Raw genomic sequence first — 21,276 nt, forward strand, 5'->3', positions numbered from 1 at the left:
AATCAGTCTGAATAGAATTAGTGACTGCATAGTTGATCACTGATGACTGAGCCATGATTTCAAGTGATTGGAAAATGATCTGTAGGTGGTGCACTTTCTTATGTTTTCTGCTAATTTACGAGATGAATGTGCTGTCTGAAGGTCTAGAACAGTCTCCTCTCACAGTGGCTCCGGTGGTTCTGTGCTCTGCCTCAAAGGTCTAGAGCAGTCTCCTCTCACAGTGACTCTGGTGGTTCTCTGCTCTGCCTCAAAGGTCTAGAGCAGTCTCCTCTCACAGTGACTCTGGTGGTTCTCTGCTCTGCCTCAAAGGTCTAGAGCAGTCTCCTCTCACAGTGGCTCCGGTGGTTCTGTGCTCTGTCTGAAAGGTCTAGAACAGACTCTCCTCTCACAGTGACTCTGGTGGTTCTGTGCTCTGCCTCAAAGGTCTAGAGCAGTCTCCTCTCACAGTGACTCTGGTGGTTCTGTGCTCTGCCTCAAAGGTCTAGAACAGTCTCCTCTCACAGTGGCTCCGGTGGTTCTGTGCTCTGTCTGAAAGGTCTAGAACAGTCTCCTCTCACAGTGGCTCTGGTGGTTCTGTGCTCTGTCTGAAAGGTCTAGAACAGTCTCCTCTCACAGTGGCTCTGGTGGTTCTGTGCTCTGCCTGAAAGAGCTAGAACAGTCTCCTCTCACAGTGGCTCTGGCGGTTCTGTGCTCTGCCTGAAAGATCTAGAACAGTCTCCTCTCACAGTGACTGTGGTGGTTCTGTGCTCTGCCTGAAAGATCTAGAACAGTCTCCTCTCACAGTGGCTCTGGCGGTTCTGTGCTCTGCCTGAAGGGTCTAGAACAGTCTCCTCTCACAGTGGCTCTGGCGGTTCTGTGCTCTGTCTGAAAGATCTAGAACCGTCTCCTCTCACAGTGGCTCTGGTGGTTCTGTGCTCTGCCTGAAGGGTCTAGAACAGTCTCCTCTCACAGTGGCTCTGGCGGTTCTGTGCTCTGTCTGAAAGATCTAGAACCGTCTCCTCTCACAGTGGCTCTGGTGGTTCTGTGCTCTGCCTGAAGGGTCTAGAACAGTCTCCTCTCACAGTGGCTCTGGTGGTTCTGTGCTCTGCCTGAAAGATCTAGAACAGTCTCCTCTCACAGTGGTTCTGTGCTCTGCCTGAAAGATCTAGAACAGTCTCCTCTCACAGTGACTGTGGTGGTTCATGTTGTCTGTTGCAGTGAGTGGTGTAATGAAGATACAGAGTGGATGAGGTTGTGTAACACTTTAAAAACTAGACAGAGATTTGCAAAGGTGATCATGTTTTCCCAGCTCAAGAGGTTACAGTATGTTTCCTTAGAATATCACAGTGATGGTATCGAACAGGCTTCATGTCCAATGTCTTTATCTGTTTCTATTAATGATTCTATGGGAAACCGTAACGTGTTCAGCAAAATCAACTTACCTGATAAAGATAGGAAGGAGATTGAAGCCCAGCTAAGTCCAAGGTGGATTTGATTTGCCACACGACAGTGATATCCTGATATAAATTACTCTCTTTTACACCCAATATGATAACGTTTTGACTTCATTTGTTGAATTGCTGCTATATTTATTTTCATTTTCATTACGTAATGCCTTGCTGATCTGGTTCAATTTTGGTCCGTTGTTTTCAGTGTGGAAATACTGCAGGTGCTGGAATTGTTCAGTAAATGACTATATCAGTGAACTGGGTTTAATGAACACTGTGATATTTGGATATCTTTTGTCAACAACAAAGTGCTTTCTCTGCACATCTGGTACTGGCAAGCGGGTGATGGTGCCTGAAAGGGGGAAGTGGTTGTTTTGGAAATCATTTTGACTTGTTCCTCCTTACTCTCTGTAATGTGGTGTCATTATAACCCAAATGTAATTAGCTATGCTAATGAGCTGCCATTTGGACTTCTTCCGTCTTAGCACTTAGGTTGGGACTGGTAAAAATGTGCTGCCTGTAAATGAAGTGGGATGGGGAGATGGGGGGTGGTTGAGTGGAGGGAGGCACTGATGGGGGTGTTAGAGGGTATTATTGAATATGGGGGGTAATTGTGGTCTGGTGTTAGAGGGTATTATTGAATATGAGGGGTAAAGTGGTCTGGCGGAAGTGCAGAGAGAAGGGCTTTGTAAATTGGGAATTGTTGGGATGAAAAGGAAGAGCTGGAATCAGGAAGTGCATAAAGGAGGTGTTAGGAGGGCAGGAAAAGCCATCAAAACCTGCTAAATCACCCCGGGTGTCACTGCAATAGATTACTAATGTGTTTGCATTTATGCTGGGTGTGTGCTTGCAGGTGTGTGTTTGTATTATGTGTGTGTGAGGATGATGCATTTGTGCTGGGTGTGTGCTTGCGGGTGTGTGTTTATATATGTGCCGTGCGCGCGTGAGCATGATGCAATTAGTAGGTAGGTGCCTCTCTGCCATCCATTAAGTGCAGGATAGCTTTAACAGGCGTGTCACATTAACGTTATACTGCAGAAGAGGCTGCCTTTTCACTACTAGAGCATCCTAAAAATAGATACGCTCCTGTATAGCAGCACTAACACTGCCAGAGAGTTAACGTGACTCATAGGTACATAAAATATAGTATCCACCGTCTTGCATATGAATAAGATTAAATAATTGAATGAGTGCGCTACTGAATTAATGCTGGATGGCATGGCTAAGTGTGTAACTTATACAGTATGTGCGGAGTACCTGGCTCTATCTCGCCAATCATAATAATTGCTGGTGACTTATGGAGAGGATCATTACCAGATGAGGAGAGGGATCAGCGATGCTCAAGTGCAGAGCGAGCTACAAGTTACAGGCTGCGCGCTGCTTAGCATGTTCAGTCTTCCCTGCTTCGCTCAAGTTTTTTTTTCTGAAAGTATAACAGATTTTTCGCTATATTGGTGGCAATTTGCCCACCCACTGGCCCATCCACTAGGTGGCGCTGTGTCTCCACACTCTCCCCATCAGACCGAGTGAGAAGTCTCGGCTGCTGAGAGAGAGAGAGCAGCAGCAAACCCAAATATCCTTGGGGGTGAATAGATGAGAAGAGTGGGAGCAGCTCCAGGAGGCTGTTTTTGTTTTCCCTTTCATGGCTGAGAAGAGGCTGTTCCTCCTGCCAGCCTGCGGACATACCTGTGTGAGCGCCCAGCCTGCCCCTGACCCGGCTCCAACCTCCACAGACATACCTGTGTGAGCGCCCAGCCTGCCCCTGACCCGGCTCCAACCTCCACCACCTCCTGCCAGCCTGCAGACATACCTGTGTGAGCGCCCAGCCTGCCCCTGACCCGGCTCCAACCTCCACCACCGGCTGCCAGGGGCTCCATCAGGGATCCAGACCAGCTGAGGTTCAGTCTGTGTTAACCCTCCAACCCCCTCCCCCCCCCTTTTTTCCCCCTTGGAAAGACTGGAATACTCCTGAGGTTTGGAGCCTGAAGGAGTCTGTTGGTTTATTCTCACACATAGACGGTAAAAATAAGGCTATTTCCATCCAGCTTATTTGTGGTTTTTTTGTGTGTGTGTGTGTGTGTGTGTGTGTGTGTGTATGTGTGTGCGCGCGCTTGCGTGCATGCGTGCGTGCGTGTGTGTATGTGTGCACCTCTCCCAACTCCCTCTGTGAAGCTTAACAAGTCCCATGGATCCTCAGCGTCTAGTTTTGATTTTGTCTCGCGGTTGTTTTTCTAAACCGTTCAACTCTCCAGGGAGGTTCAACTTCCACTGCTGCAAACATACCAGCAAAGATGCCTCGATGCCCAAAAAGGATCCACGTTCAGTAGACCTTTTCTGAATTCCACCATAAATGTAATCGGTTTTCGCCTTCCATTGGTTCCTATTGAATTCAAATGGGTGTCAGGCTAAAGGGGATTGTCATCGACAGGTTCAGCACCATGGATAGTTCCTCAACACCTCTCTGTCAGCTGAGCTGGATCACTGCAGCGCTCACGCAATAATTGATCACACATCAAAACACATTGAACCTGGCAGAGAAATTGATACAAGTAGAAACACATTCTGCTTGGGCTCATCCAATACACGCTTTTCTATTATTTACATAGTATGGAGGTCGTCCAGTGCTGCCTAGACAGAGAGCTGTGTATAGAACGATAGATCTTTGTCTTTCTTGCTGTAGTTTGGCCCTTAGGAGTTATTTGCATTGATATTATAGAGTATGTGTTGTGTGGCTGTTGCTGTGTGTGAATGCCCTGTTGGTTTCTGCACCCCCCCCCCCAATGGTGTGCTGCTCATAGCCTAGAGTAAGTGTGTGTAAAGGCAATGTATATATATGTAAATGTGAAAAATGGGTCCGTATGAGTATTTCTTTGTACTCGCATACTCTTTGCCTTTCTATTGTACCAAACACACACAAACACACTCACTCAGTAGATATGCATACAATATATACTGTATACTTACTGTAGACACACACAGTTCAAACACACCTTTTAGACGGGTCCGTAGAATAAGACTCTGACAGCACTATGATGGCCGGTCTTGACACTGTGTTTTTTTCTTTAACAAATTGTTTATTAATTGTTGATTCAGAAAGCAAGACACATAGACAGAAACAACAATTGTGTGTGTGTGGGGTTCTGTGGTATACCCTAACCCAAATGGGGGTTTGGGGAGCACTAAATTAAAACAAAACCGAACATCTCAGCTCACAAACTCACCAATTCAAACTGACTTAGGAATGACGTGAAATGAAAATAGCAAATAGTTAAACAGCAGTTATCGCACAGGCCCATACTACACAAACCCTCTTGTAACTTAAGAATAGCAGATGTCTAAACCAATATATGACATAGAAGGTCCCCACGTCCTGCGAAATACATTGTCTTTGTGATGTAACATGCATGTCACATAATCTAATGATACATATTCAAGAATCACCCTCTGCCAATATGTTGTCGATGGAACCTTGTCTGTTATCCAGTCGAAAAGAATGCCCTTTCTTGCACAGAATGTTAGTATTTTGTAGAGTTTCCCTTTAGGTTTATCAGTAATAAAGCCATTCGGTATCCCCAAGTAGTCCTGACACTGTTAGAGGGAGGAGTGTCATCAGTGTGATTATCAGCTAGACCAGGGGTGGGCAACTATTTTTCATGGGGGGCCACATGAGAAACCCAGATTGTTGCCGGGGGCCGAACAAATATTGTCATGCCGTAACCCATGGATGGGCAACTTTGATGATAGAGAGGGCCACAAAAAAATGTCCTCGCTACAAGATTTTGCTGAGGGCTGAACGGCGCCAGCACGAAAAATTTGGGGCATTTGAAGCCAGGTTTAGAGGAATAACTCATTTTAAATTAACAATTGTGATGTCATTATTCAGTCTTAACCACCAATATTTGATCCTTTTCCTCACTCACTCCTATGTCACCACCTGCTCTCCCTGCAGGGCTTGAAATTAACTTTTTTCACCACCTGCCAATATGGCTGCTAGATTTTAAAGTTACCAGCCAATTAGAATTTCCACTAGCCAAAATGTTTTTCTTGAAATAAACCAGAATATGAGTGGGTTAATTTAAGCATAAGTATCAGTAAGTGGCCCGGGATTCTCAAAGCCTGTGTTGAGGGTCACACAAGAACAAAAATGCACTCTTGAAGCTAAATAAATCCAAAACCAACAAGTTAATTATTTAAATTTCTACTTCAATGTAGAACAGTCATTTCTTACACATGAGATTACTTTTAGCCTTTTAGTCATAAATATTATTGAAAGATATTCCATATTTCAGACTGAAATGCTATAACAGAAGAGTATTTCCCAGAATGACATGAACATTTGGACACTTATTCAGCGGGTATATTGCATGTTGCGTTCAAGTGCACTGTAAAAAAAAAAAATTTTTTTTTTTTTTTTTTTTTTTTTTTTTTTTTTGCAATTCCATCGCGGGCCACACAGGGGGCGCCCGCGGGCCGCATACGGCCCGCGGGCCGTATGTTGCCCATGTATGAGCTAGACAGATAGCGGATGACAGCTGCCATTGGTTATGGATGACTTTCATAATTAAACTCCCTTATGGGGGAGCCGAAGAACAAAAGGGAAAATCACACAAATGATGAATGGATCTTTCATCTTTAAGGCTGATATAAGAGCCAGCAGGCGACTCGGCATGAAGATTGCTTTCCAGGAGACTCTCTGAACGCGGGTTCAAAGGCGAGGCCAAGGACTTTAATATTGCCAGGGCGAGCGCGGCCTGTGTGACTGTGTGTGTGTTTGTCTGCCTGTGTGTGTGTGTGTGTGTGTGTGTGTGTTAGACATAGATTAGATAGAGCTAGTAAATAGACAGAATGAATAAGAAGAGAGCACAGGTCAGACAGACACAGAGATACAAATCAAACGGTGAAAAGAATAGGGGGTCAATGCGTTGCGACACCAGTGTTTCCCCCTTTTTCATTTGATTATAGCAGCAGAGGGGGTGGGGCTGATTTTGGTTCTGTAACTTGAGTTTGCTTCTGCAGCTCCGGTATCTCTTGCTGTTGGAAAAAGGCTCTTGAGATCCTGAAATCACAGTATTTGAACTATACTGTCTGCCACCATCCTGTATTTGTTTGTTTTGGGGTCTGAATTTGTATTCCCGTAACCATTTATATTTTACTAGCAGTAATGCTCATTTTACAGCAATGCCGATCACTGCTTCTGAAATAATAGTTAAAACACTTTTAATTTTTATGGCTTGTGCTTACATCTGGTCATGTGTACTGTATATATTAGATCCTCTATGATAATCACATTTCTGTAACGCTTTACATTAAGGTGCACATATTCACCATCATTAACTAGTTGCTTATAGCATGCATATTAGTAACATATTGGCTGTTCACTTACGTACTACAGTACGTACGTACCGGTACCTGTTCAAGCATTTTGTGCGGTGAGAGAAAACCTGTTCACTGGAGCAACTGCTAAGAAAAGTTAGGCTGAAAAACGACTTCCGCAAATGTGTTCAGTCTGTTCACCACAGTCAGTTTTAACTCTGCCTGTTAACTGTGGGTGAGAGATCTTCACAATTTAAAGATCGCTCAATATATCCTGTTCGTGACGCCAATTGTTAGAGAATGGAATTTTAACCATTCTACCGCTAAATGTATATATAACAGCTGATATAGCCTAAACCAAATGAACTTGAAGCCAGGAGTCCAGGAAGATGTCTTATAGAAATATATTTAATGACCCATACATTCTCTGGCAATATGTATTGTCAGAGGGCTGAATCTCAATGTACACATTCTGATACGTTATACAGAGTCAAATATTCAGCCGCGATGTCACAATTTGAGATATGCTTTATAGGCAAAGGAAGAGGAAAGAGGAGGGGGGATGAACTTTGGAAATGTGTGTGCGTCGTGCAGGCTCCTGTCTGTATCAGCAAGTGTTCCTGTCTCATGGCCATTGTCATGCTGAGTTTCTGAAGGTCAGAGCAAAGGGGAGAAATCTCCTGCTTGATAAGCTAGTTATGTGTCTCTGCATAGTGCAAATATGCATTTGTGAGATGTCTTATGACTAATGACTCATAGCATTAATTATGTGTATGCAATTATAGCTTATAGCTTATTGATTAGGAAATGGCATGGAACTTATATTTTTCTCCAACATACTATTTATTTTTCTGTAGGGGATTGTAGGTTTTTGGCGCACCAGCCAGAGTTTAGTCATTTAAGACATTAAGATTTTTACCCTCTGCCATGAACCCACATAATTCTGAATCACCAAGTAGAATGCAAACAAGTAAAGCAGTAATCAGTGTGACAATGCACAATGCATTGGAGGTACAATGAAAACCATTCCCAAAAGAAAAATTGTATTTACAGGCAAGTCCAAATAATCACCCAAACTAGGTTAAACAAACAATAGCAATAAACAACAAAAGTTAGAAATGTTCGCTTCAATTCAGTTCTCAAAAAGTGTTCAGAGTAAAGCCTCGTCCCAAACAAATCAATAAGGATCTCTCCAAAAAAGAAAATTAATCAAACATTGGTCAACTTTGTGCACACAGGATAGTTAGTTAAGTTAAAGGAGAATAGAGTACCGCAGGGATGAGATTTCACTTAATGCATCAAATAAGGTCTGTGGTTAACAAACGTTTATGGGAGCGTGAATTTGGGTTCAGCAGGATAATCTTCACGAACGTTAATCACTGTTATGCCTTTTGAAGCGTTTAAAAAAAAACGCATTTACGTTCCAAACACCATAAAAGTTATTCACGTTTGTGAAAATTATCCTGCTTAACCCAAATTCATAAACTTTTGTTAACCACAGACCTTATTTTATGCATTTAAGTGAAATCCCCATTCTAATACCCCATTCACGAACCCATGCGCTACTTCCGGACTCATTCCTGCGGTGCTCTATTCCGGTTTTTTACAACCTGGACCTTATTTTTAGCTTAAATATATGATTAAATATGATTTTTAAGTCACCTTGATTAATTCAGTTTGATTCCCATGCACTGAAACGATGATTTGTTTTGAACTGCGACCTGAAAACGAGGAAAACGGGGCATGTGAAATGCTTCACGTCCTGTAAATAGCTTATTTTCCGACACGCAGCAGCTCATATCCTTAGTATAATGATGTACATATATGCTGGATAATTATAAACACGGGGCAGTGGACATTTTGAAGTCTTCTACATTTTTTTAAATTAAACACAAGGGAAATATACAAAGCAAGATAGGGAATACATTTACACTAAAAGGATATAAGCTAGACAATGGTGGAAATTATGTTACATAGTATAGGGGAAAAAAGCAGTTGGCTAAACAGATGAAAAGCACAAAGGTGTAAGGACAGAGACAACTAAAATTGCAAGGAACGGGAAACTCTTCTCCACATTGTCACCCACATTTGACTTCAGCGGTGGTAAACATTTCACGTGTAACGAAGTCAGCGTGAAAGATGTCTGAAAAAGATAACGTGTATTCATCAAGCTCAAAACCACAAACAAAGCATGTTGCAAGCGTTTTGTCATAGAAGCACGCAGTAATACTCTTTACAGGGCTGTTTCTTTGACCAGCATCAAACAAAGTAGACAGAACTCGAAGCCCTGGAAGAGCAGCACCGTCTTACTCTTCAACCTGCCGCTGGCTGACTTCTTGCTCAACATGGCTCTGCCTTTCCGTGGCGCTGTTGGGGTTACAGTAAGGGCCTTGTTCAAGGGCACCTCAGTGGGTGGGTTATGGGCCCGGTAGGCCTGTTCAGTAATACATCTCTGATAACAGGGTAAACAGCACAGATCTCAACAATGTTCTTTGTCCAAGAAGGTTTTCACATGCTGTGATATTATGAGAATATGAGCTGATGATGTACATACATGCTGGATAATTATACACACTGGGCAGTGGAAATTTTGAAGTCTTCTACTCATTGTCACCCACATTTGACGTCAGCGGTGGTTAACATTTGATGTGGGATATCCCACATTTCTTGTCTAACAAAGTCAGCGTGAAAGATAACCGGTTTGAAAAAGATAACGTGTATTCATCACGCTCAAAACCACAAACACTTCAAACCATGTTGCAAATGTGTTGCAAGAGTTTTGCCATAAAAGCACGCAGATACTCTTCACAGGGCTGTTTCTTTGACCAGCATCAAACAAAGGAGATGGAACTCAAAATACAATGCCCATTCAACGGAACTCTACTCATCACTGTGCTGCCTCCACTGCTGTTGACTGAGTTTCTTCTGGGTGCCATTGGTAATGGTTTGGCTCTCTGGATCTTCTGCTTTCACCTGAAGCCCTGGAAGAGCAGCACCGTCTTACTCTTCAACCTGGCGCTGGCTGACTTCTTTCTCAACATGGCTATGCCTTTCCGTGTTAGCTACTACTGGTCTGGCAACTGGACTTTTGGAGACACCTTCTGCAAGATGAATCTCTTCATGTTCGCTTTGAACCGTAGTGGAAGTATCTTTTTCCTCATGGCCATCGCTGTGGACAGGTACATGCGTGTGGTGCATCCCCATCACCGCATTAACTCTTTGAGTGTCTCCAAGGCAGCATGTGGGGCAGTTGTACTGTGGTTGCTCACAATTTCAATGACGGCTCATCTCCTCACTGTACCGCTCACTATGCCGTGGAGGAACAACACCTTATGTGAAAACCTAGTGCCCAATCCTAATGTGACTTGGCATAAAGCAATGTTTGTCTTGTCCTTTTATGTACCTCTGGCTGTGATCCTCTACTGCACGTTCCATATTATTTGCTATTTGAGAGAGAGGCAGCTGGCCCAACAGGCAAAGATCAAGAGGGCTCTGTGCTTCATCACTGTAGTGGTGGTGCTCTTCATCATTTGTTTCCTGCCAGTCAACATCACACAGCTTGTGATCTGGTTCAGGACCAAACAGGTCACAAAGACCCTTTCTGAACATCAGGTCCACTGTGCCGTGCTGGAGGACCAGATGACGGCATTCTACATCACCCTCAGCCTGACATATCTCAACAGCATGTTGGATCCTGTGGTCTACTACTTCTCCAGTCCTACCTTCAAGGGCATCTGCAGGGGCATCTGCAGGAGAGCTGTTCATCTGAGACAAGCTGAGGCCACTGGGGACAGCGGTGAGGCGAAAAGTCCAGAAAGAGGCTCCCAGTCCATCAGCCAACTGTGACAGCCAAGTAACAAGGAGAACATCGCATAAAGAAAGGAGTCAAATTTGAGACCAAGCATCATAGCTAAGATACTGATCAAAATGTATATACCGTATTCATTTTGGCATGCCATTAAGGTCAAGTCTAAATAGCAGCCACACATGTTCGATCCTGGCCTGTGCCCTTTGATGCCTTTGTTATCGCCTCTGTATGCTCTGTCTCGCTTTGCTGTGATGGTATAGTAATGGAGAAATGCTGTATATGTTTTCTTAAGTTGTCATGCAAGAATTACAAACTGCAGCAGGCAGAACTTTAAATTATAGCCCAATATTGTTCAGTATATATTGACTTATTATCATCATCATCATCATTAATGTTAATAATTCCTTTTGTAAAACCTGTACCATTCAAAAGTTGCCAATATGCAGTTAAATTGCTAATATTTTCTGAACTTACACAAATGTAAACATTGTTCCGTTGGTGTCTGATGATGCAAGGAATAAAAATGTGCATGTTCATCACAAAGACAAATGTTTTCTTTGATAGTAGATGCCTCGGCCAACAGTTGGACGGGAGGTTATGTTTTCGCACCCGTTTGTCTGTCTGTCTGTGGGGAGGATATCTCAAAAGGTTGCCATGAAACTGTAGATAGGTTGGTGGTAATGGGCCAACTTAGAAGTGATTAACTTTCCACGCCTACTGACCAAAAGGGGGCGTGGCAATGGACATATCCAATCACAAAGACGGGTGTCAAGCTGTCAGCAATGTAACGGGGGGGGCTGATTACACCGGAAGTAGCACCCATAAGGCATCATGGCAGCTAGAAATAAGGTGGATAAATTACAATCTTAATATGCTTTGCTCAGTATGTACGGGCCTTATAAGATGGTATAAGATACTTATAAGATCGCAATTCATGTACAGCAACTTACTATCAATAAGCAGTAATGAGGAGGTTATTGAGGGAAAGCTCTTCGTTAACGGCCTAGTAGTTGTGTAGAATATGATCATGTAGAATAAGGCATTCATAAGTGCTAATATACATGCTAATAAGCAACTAGTTTATGGTGAATGTGTACCTTAATATGAAGTGTTACCCAAATACTCAAATACTCTTCTCTTTTTTTCTGTTCTTTTCTTTTCTGATGTATTGTGTTCAGTACTTCCTCCTTTGGGGAAAACAGACAGACAGATGTACTGTATGCGATTGTGGTTGAGATGAAAGTGGATCCCTTTGAGCGGAGTACAGGAGCAGATCAGACAGGATCACTGGCAGTGATAGTCTGCTCCCCTACAGGCTCTGGAGTCCAAGGCTGCATGCCTCACAGCACTGCATGGTATCTGTGCGTGGATGAGAGAGAGGGGGAGAGAGAGAGAGAGAGAGAGAGAGAGAGAGGGAGAGAGAGAGAGAGAGAGAAAAACTCATAGGGAATTCCTGCACGTTTGTTCTTATTGTGTGTGTGTGTGTGTGTGTGTGTGTGTGTGTGTGTGTGTGTGTGTGTGTGATGCTGTCATCAGGGTAGAGCTCACACACTGCCCTCCCCTCCTAACCTGCTAAACGTTCCCCCCCTCTTCCCCTCACCCTCTCCACAACAGGACGGGGCTGTGACATCACCCATTCCCACGCACTCCCATTGGCTACCCAGTGGAGAGAAGTGTTCCTGCAGCCGACAGCAAGAAATAGAGAGGGAGAGAGAGCGAGAGGGAAAGACAGTGAGAGAGAGGGAGAGAGAGAGGCAGAGAGAGGGAAAGACAGTGGGAGAGAGAGAGAGAGAGAGAGGGGGGAAGAGAGAGAGAGAGAGAGAGAGAGTGACAGATGGAAAAGGGGGGAGAGAGAGGCGAAAAGGGACCAAGAGAGATTGATGCTGAGGGAAGCCGGCACTGCACTGCGCTCACTCATACACACACACTCTCAGACTCTCTCTCTCTTTCTCACACACACACACACACACACACACACACACACACACACACACACACACACACACACACACACACACACACACACACACACACACACACACACACACACACACACACTCTTTCCCTCAGGCGTACACTCACATCACACTCTCAAGCTGCTTAGGCGGCAGGAAAAACACCGGGGTTGGAGAGCTGAGCCTCAGTGTGCAGCCCGATAGCGGACAGAGGACAGGCAGACTGGGAGGAGAGCGCGAGGGCGATACCTTCCTCCCAGAGAGCAACAGTTCCAGAGCTGTCATCTCGGCAGGACCAGGCTCCTCTTGAAAGACACACCTCTCCCAAAAAGGAGGAGAGGCAGCAAGGACAGCAGCAAGGGCAAGTGCAACTCTCCCCTGGATGTCCTCTCTACGTCCCCATGAAGACGGCGGGCGATCTAGACGTAGTCTGGGGTACAAGATGGCACGACGATCGGGGGGCGAAGCCTCCCCGAAAAAGAACACATCGCTCAACCTGGTGACAGGGTTCTATCACTTACTCCGTGGTAAGTGGGGCAGTGTGTGTGTGTGTGTGTGTGTGTGTGTGTGTGTGTGTGTGTGTGTGTCCCTGACCGAGAGGAAGAACACAACTATGTCTATGTATATTCCCGCATGTGTGTGTGCGTCTGCCAAGGTACGCTGTGTGATTTAGTGTGCCACTGCAGTATGTACTGTACGTGCCTGCGTGTGTGTGTGCTTGCGTGTGTGTGTGTGCGTGTGTGTGTGTGTGTATATATATATGGGTGTGTGCATTTTGCAGTGCAATGTCCTCTCCTCTTCCCCTTTTGGTGTTCCATGCAGGATAGATCTTTGGGGAGTGTGTTAAGGAAATTTGGGAGAGATAGAAAGAGGGCTATGAAGGGGAGAGGGGCGGGGGCATTTCCACCTTGGCAGGGGGTGGGTGTGGTGGGTGGGCTGTGTGTCTGTGTGTCTGAGCCTGCAGCAGGTGAACCAAGCGTACCCAGCAGACAGGCACCGGCATGTGTCACGGCACAGCGGGCAAACTGTCCATCTAAATGTTTGATTCCCTCTGGGTCTGTTCGACCCTCTGGGTCTGTTCGACCCTCTGGCTGTCGATCTGCCTTTCTGTGTGTAAACTCATCTGTACTTGCCTGACCATCTGTCTGTCTGCCTGTCTCACTGCCTGTCTGTCTCACAGTCTGTTCAATTGGATTATTAGATTAGATAAGATACTTAATTTTCACTTACAGTATGGAAAAAAATCCATATTTCTCTGGAATTTGTCACATCACGTTATCCACTTAGTCTACGGGGAAATAGAGAAAAACATGAAACGGGTCATACAGTTAGTTGGGCCCACAGGATTACACCTGGGTTTGTCTACCTGCTTGTCTGGTTGTCTGTCTGCCTGTCTGTCTGTCTGATTGTCTGTCTGTCTGTCTGATTGTCTACCTGCTTGTCTGGTTGTCTGTCTGTCTGCCTGTCTGTTTGTCTGCCTGTCTGATTGTCTGTCTGCCTGTCTGTCTGTCTGTCTGTCTGTTCCACGTCTGTTATTACACTCTGCAGACATCCATGCAGGACAACAGTATCTGTGATGATATTTCATTAAGGTCATCTTCACCGTGGGGGTCACAGTGGGACCCCCGTGGGGGGGGGTGCGGCTCAGACTAATGATACAGGCCCACCACTAGCAGAGGAGGTAATCATGTGTGTTAAAAGGCTGCTGCGAGGCTTGGTTGCTGAGGAAAGCTGTTTCCCTTTGTGTTATTGAGAGTGTGTGTGCGTAAGTGCGATTGTGTGTGGGTGTGTGTGTGTGTGTGTGTGTGTGTGTGTGTGTGGAGTTCAAAGTCACCTCGTCCCTGGGACTGAGAGCTGCCTGGCACCGCACACGTGCAGACTTGTTCTGCCTCACACACGTTCCACATGTTCTGCCTCACACACGTTCCACATGTTCTGCCTCACACACGTTCCACATGTTCTGCCTCACACATGTTCCACATGTTCTGCCTCACACACGTTCCACATGTTCTGCCTCACACACGTTCCACATGTTCTGCCTCACACACGTTCCACATGTTCTGCCTCACACACGTTCCACATGTTCTGCCTCACACACGTTCCACATGTTCTGCCTCACACACGTTCCGGCTCCGGCATGCCAGGCTAAATCTTTTCTCATTCTCATCCAATATTCCCGCCCATCAATATTTGATTACTCCCGGTACCCAATCAAAAGATTAATTCATAAAAATGATCAAATGGGGACCTGCTCAGTGACACGTATGACTGTGTGAATGTGTGTGTGCATTATGTATGACTCACGCCACACACCCCCAAACCCCCCCCCCCCCCCCCCTCAACACACACACACACACATCGTGTGACACACTAACCAACTTGTGTGTAATCAAAGTGCCAGCGTATTTGATTAAGGAGAGGAAAGCAGTGTGTCAGACGTCCTCTCTCGCTGATAACACGCTTATCTCAAGGATATTGCTCTGCGACGCAGACGGGCCTCGCAAAAAAAACATTGTCACGCGTGCCAGTCACATGATGAGAGCTTTTGGCAGGGGTAGCCTACTGTAGGAGTGTGTGTCAGAGTCCCCGGCCCTACTGTAGGAGTGTGTGTCAGAGTCCCCGGCCCTACTGTAGGAGTGTGTGTCAGAGTCCCCGGCCCTACTGTAGGAGTGTGTGTCAGAGTCCCCGGCCCTACTGTAGGAGTGTGTGTCAGAGTCCCCGGCCCTACTGTAGGAGTGTGTGTCAGAGTCCCCGGCCCGGGAGGCTGCACGACTACGCTTTACATTATGTGACATTGCATGTGACAGTGTCATGCACATGGATTTGTGGATTACAGAGGCATCGACAGCTCAAGTCACAATTTCTATTTCTATTTCATGTGTCGCATGCAATGGTGCACCGCTGTTGGCAGGAGTTGCCTCAGAATGATCTGGAAGCCAGTTGTTGAGTCGAGTTAAAATATGATTATTCAAAATTTGAGAAAGACTAAACTGCAGCTGCTGCTGTGCTATAATATGATGGATTACACCCTGTGCGTGTGCGTGCTTGTGCGCATGTGTGTGTGTGTGTGTGTGTGTGTGTGTATGTATATACAGTATGTGTATGTTTGTGCACATGTGTAAGGGACCAGTCTTTGATTTATGCCTCCTCCTCATTTTACTTAAGTGGCTTTTTAAGGGACATCGTCAGGAGGCGTCTCTGCTATTGATTGTGCCTTTAGTAAATGGGCTTTCTCGCAGTAGCCCCAACAAACAGTGCTCTTCCTCACTCTCTAGGCAAATCATTGCGTTTGTAGTAAGGCTGGTTCTACAGCATGTGATGTGATCATCGCACTGGGCAATATGCTATATTACAGCATCAAATTGCATGCTGGAACTGTGGGTGGAGGTGAATAAAACCCTCATACAGAACAGAACACAGCAGAGAGATGCATCACCTTACAGACAGAACCATGGCCTTTCTATCATTTAATTAAAGGGCATTATTTTGAGTGCTGGCTTTTCAGTCCACAAGAAGACGAGTTAGTGAAATAAAATGCTATCTAAATGTCAAATGCCTTCTCTTACCACATCAGTGTATGGTATGCTTCGCTATGACTGTTTAGTCTACTACAGGCATCAGGCATCAGCCAGCCATCAGCCATTCAAGGGATGATTCCTGTAACAGCACTGCCAGATGCTCCACTGCTCGCGGTGCGTACGATGGCTGCGTTTTAAGTGGGGGAACAATCGCCAAGGTTCAATTCTCGATGGCTGACACACACGTTCTCCCTCATTGAAATAAAGTTGAATTGATTGTTTTCTGGTGGTGAATCCATTCAAAAGTCAACTCTGCCCTGTGGAGCAGGGAGAACGTCACGTTAGTCGTGGAGCTGTAACGTCAGATAGAAACTAATAATATCAAAGTTAGTGAGAGTCACCATCCAGCTCTTAGAGCAAAGCCAATCGGCTTTCCAAACAATTGACAATGAGAAGCTTGTGTGTTAATTGTCTCTTTGTTCATCACTGCCTGTGACTGATAGTGACGCTTTGGGCTCTGATTTACAGATGAGCAGGAGGCAGTGCAGAAAAGGACGTTCACTAAATGGATCAATTCCCACTTGGCAAAGGTAAGAGAGTCTGGCTGCTTCTCATCGCCTCCGCCAGCATTGTGTTTACCCTGTAAACAAACACTGCTGCTTTCTGTGGATTCAGATCTTTCTCATCCCATGACTTTCCTAATCACTTCCCCTTTGCTCACGTTTCCCCCATCCAGCGTGCTCACCTCGTCATGACATGTGCTCCATTTCCACAACACATTGTGTGGACTTGGTCATGGGACTGACTGTGCCGGCTAAGACCACACACCAAACCATGCTTGCTTGCATGCCAATCTTATTGCACTTTTTTTTATTCTTCCAATCTCATAATTTATAGCCAGGGGCGAGGATTTCCTGTCACTCCTAATTATCACTTTTAGCTTCCATGTTGCAGTATCAAAAGATTTTATATCTTTTTCCTGGAAGCTACAGCAGGTAATTTGACTCTCCTATATAATTACACCCTAAGTCCTCTATCTCAGATTTGGACCAATTTAGTCTCTCATTTTCTTTTCCGATTCGTTTAGATTGTTCAGGATAAGACTTTGTCTTTCATTTCCTCTTCAGTAAGCTTGGGCAACAATATATGTGCAACTTATGCTAAACAATTGCACTTGATGCCGCCCGCATGCCGTCATGTGCGTGTAATTATAGTATTATACTGCATTAGGCTCCTCAATTTAACCCATTACTGCTCGAATAGTGTGTCAGGAATGAGTGGACAAGGCAACTATGGCACAGTGCAGCGCAATTAAGCGCTATTTCAATCTGAGACGCTCCTCTCACGGTTTCCAATTTGATTACGACAGCGGTGGCGGCCTCGAACCGCGGTGACGTGGAGCAGAAAATTCATTTGAAAAGCACTCCGAAGGGAATAAACCTTGACATAATATTGAATATCACGTTTCAGGACCTCGCCAGCAGAAAATTATGCACCGCCCAATATTTAAATGCCTTGGATGTTTAATATCCTTTAAGGTAAACGGTAAACACATAGTTTATTTATTAAATCATTCTCATGGAATATAGTAGCCTACTGTAGAGCCATGGCCCAGATGGTATTTCATGGTTGTACACATGCATCTCAAATGCAGAGGCAGAGATGATTAAGGATTGAGAAGTGGGCCCCCAAAGAATCTGCATTTAAAAGCTTATTTCTGGTGCTGTGGTCTTATGTGGCCAATATTGCATATCTGATGGTCTTTAAAAAAAGTACATACCGACAGTATTGACACTTGGCTCAGTTGACGCAGCAACAACACCAAGGAAATGGTTTTGTAAAGGACCTGGACATATAATTTTAAATGTGGTTGTTTTAATTAATTGATTCAGCTAATCCAGGGGTTCCCAAACTTGTCCGTATAAGTACCACTACGTACCAAACCAAATTTCCCAGGGACCACTTCCACTGCGAAAATCTCCCCCCCCCCCCTTGCCAAAATTGTGCCTATATTTGGAGTGTTATTTAGCTACCTACCTGACAAACTAGCATGGCATGGTTGGTACAAATCGATTCCTTCGGTCTTCTAGTTTCATATGATACAAGAAACTTCACTCTGGCTTTAAAACTGAGCCTGCTGCAGCCTCTGAAAGTAAATATTCAAAATTGTGATATTTCCCAAATATTGCGATATTTCCGAAAATCAGCCCAATCCGGCTACTCCTCAGGTCTAATGTGTATGTAAAAACTGTTTAAAAAAAAGAAAATCTGGCGGACCACCAGGCGGAGCCCCACGGACCACAGTTTGGGAACCAATGAGCTAATAAATATATTAATGGTACAATCACAGTTCCATAGGCAGAGATATCTGTGTTTGGTCCCTGCTCTTCTCTGTCTCTACCTAGTTGGTCAAATTCGTTAGAGATCAAATCATTGATCAAATTCGTTCCAGTTGCACTCATCATGAAAATACTTGGCCCTGCACCTGAAACCTGACGTTGCTGTAGCGAACCTATATTTGTCTGCAAAAATGTCTTGGTCGTGACGGCAGCGGGTGAAATGTCATTTCAGCTGGTGCAGAGAGTATAATAAAGAGGTGCATTTGTTCAAAATGTCACGCAGGTCGGACTGTAGACTCGTTCGTCTCACATCTGCAAATAGTCTGCACACCCATTACGAGAGAGACGAGACAAAAAGTGAGACAGACAGACAGAAGAGAGACAGGTAGTCAGAGCCTTAACAGTTGGTTTATCTCCACTCTCAGAGGGGTAGATTACGCCCTTGGCTATGCAGATGATGAGGCCACTCCAGTTATCAGAGGTCTTTAATTCATAGCCTCGAGGTGTGTGATTAATCGTTAGCATTAGCTAGGTGAGTTCAGATACGCCATGAGGGTGGGCTTCCCTCCTTCCTTTCGCGATCACTCCCTTCCCCCTCACTTTCCCACTCCACAGGTATAACAAAAGACGTCTTATGAGCTCAGACAAAGCTTTATATGAAAGAGGGGCTATAAGAAAAGGTAATTCACACAGAAGATTAATGAGTCTCACTCCGGGGACCGATCCACCAGTTATAGACAATAGATATAAAAAAGAAAGTACATTTTGAGTTGTTTCTACCCGCCCCCGCTTGAAACAGAGGATAGTGTCATATTTATAACTTGCATTTCGATAGTACGTTATAGAGTGCTGCAACCTTACCCAGTCTAACCCCAATGTATTTGCACGCAATGTTTGTGAATGTTGCCTGGAATGGTATCATTTTTGGTTCTTAAGCTTGAGGTGGTGCTTTTAAGTTGTACCCCGGAGTGATGGGGGGTTAGGGGGGCTGACAGAGAGAGGGAGGGCCCTCCGTTTTTCCATTTTGACAAATCTTTTCTGTGAGAAGTTTAAAGCTTAATTACGGAGTCACTGGCTGGCGTGAGTGGCAGGAGTCTCATCATCTCACAGCCGTTTTACCGGCAAGCGGCTTTTCTACAGTAATCAGCCAACCGAGTGTTCTTAGAGATTATAGCAGCAGGAACGTGACGCTCCACTGACCAGTGTAAACATCCCTTTTCTGCTTCTCCCTCTGCCTTTGGACACTCTGCCTTAAACTCCCCTCCTCTCAGCTTTTGACGCCCTTTTTTTTAAAATAAAAAATGTCTCTATAGTAGAGAGAGACAGGACAGTTGGGATGACTCGCAACAAAGGTCCCTGAGCCTCCAGGTTGCCTTTTCATCGTTTTCTTGTGCTTCTGGTTCCTCTCTTCCTATCACTTTGCTGTTAGTGCAGACACTTTCTACTCTCCCTTTGCATAGGTTTCTTTTTCTTTTCCTCTCTTCCCCATCATATAAAATGAGGAGTGAGCTCAAATGAGATGAAGTGCTTTCTGCCATAGACATAACACTTACTGTGGGTAATTCTTGGATGTTATTAGCAGTGTTAATACCTTTGCTTAGAAAACTGGCCTTTGAGAGGACTGTAATTAGCCTTACCTTTGATCAATTTGAACAAGCATCAAGCATCAAATGCTCCAAATTGGATAGATTGCGTTTCAGAACGAGGCCCTTCACTTCGGTCTTTGTATCCGCCCCTCCCTCCCTCTGTCTGTCATGTTGTTGATCTTCTGGACTCCACTGAGTCAGCTGTAGCAGGGGAATAACATGAGACCACAGACAGCCACACGTCCTCAAACTACTCTGCTCACAATCAATTATGGGCCAGACGCTCATATGTAATTAGCTCATTAAGCCCTTGATTTATTTTTTTTAGCTCGTGTGGCTGAGTGGAGGAAATGAATATTACTTTCTTATTTTGTAATTAGTCAGAAATGTCCTCATTAGCGTTGGGATTATAATGAACAAATAGGTGAATTTAGCTTCAATTAGCTCATGCCATAATTTACCCCTTTGAAAAGGGTCTTTGTAAGAGTTTCTCCTGTCACTTTATGATAGGGGCACAAGTGCCGTCTAAATATTCTAATATCCAAAGCCATGAAATGACATTAGAAGAGGGATTAACAAGGAGAGCTGCTGCATTTGCTAATTAATTTTGAAAGACGTGAGGTTGGTGTCCCTTCTCTGTCTGCCTTCTATCATCTTTCTAACTGCCACTTTTTCTACTCAATTATAACCCTGTCGCATATCCACTCTATGTTGGGGGTCGCTCATATCTCTCTCTCTCTGTCTCTATATGTCTCTCACCACACATGTTTCATCACACACTCTGTTTCTGCCTTTCCTCCTCTCTCTCTCTCTCTCTCCCTCACTCTCTCTCTCTTCCCTGCTAATCTCCCTGTGAATGGCTGGCTCGTTTGAACGCCCCCCCCAAAGCTCTCCTCAGCCCCGGCATGTGACTGCGCTTTAAGAGAAATCCTTGATGTGGCGTCGGCGAGAAACAGAGATATGTGGATTTCCCCGAGTCTGGAAGTGTGTGTCAGGTCAGGGGAGGGAGTCAATGAGAAGGATTCAGTTTGAAATCATCAGCGTATTTTGGGATTTGAAGAAGGGCCCATTCATCTCCGGCTGAGCCTCTGCTTATGGCTCAGTCTAGCTGTCAGTAATACATGAAGCAGCCAAACTCTTTTTGCGCTCGGAGTATGGTTTTTACAAGACTTGCCTTCATCCGTGTTTCATGTGCTCAGATCAACGTCGACTCTCGTGGCAGCTACATTCTAGCTAGCACATTTATTTACGCCCCACAGAGTCTGATCACGATGCAGGGAAAACATTGCTTGCTTCATAGTTTCTCGTACTGTACATTGCGAGAGCTATT

At 44.8% G+C, this 21,276-nt stretch overlaps 1 protein-coding gene and 1 pseudogene across 2 annotated transcripts in view; both read left to right on the plus strand.

Annotated features, from left to right (window-relative positions):
* syne1a (spectrin repeat containing, nuclear envelope 1a) overlaps nucleotides 1–21,276 on the plus strand; it is a gene marked incomplete at its 5' end in the record, with an annotated part of 194,546 nt that overhangs the window by 9,044 nt on the left and 164,226 nt on the right. Inside the window, one exon of the mRNA XM_083643019.1 lies at nucleotides 16,550–16,611. Coding sequence (XP_083499145.1) covers nucleotides 16,550–16,611 — 62 coding nt within the window. The remainder of the gene's footprint in view (nucleotides 1–16,549; nucleotides 16,612–21,276) is intronic.
* Nucleotides 9,585–12,813, plus strand: LOC310782958 (hydroxycarboxylic acid receptor 2 pseudogene; annotated as a pseudogene). The gene is made up of 2 exons: nucleotides 9,585–10,582; nucleotides 12,645–12,813. The product of its transcript is annotated as a hydroxycarboxylic acid receptor 2 pseudogene (transcript).

This window comes from Poromitra crassiceps, assembly GCF_964638095.1.
Source record: "Poromitra crassiceps genome assembly, chromosome: 9".
NCBI lineage: Eukaryota > Metazoa > Chordata > Actinopteri > Beryciformes > Melamphaidae > Poromitra > Poromitra crassiceps.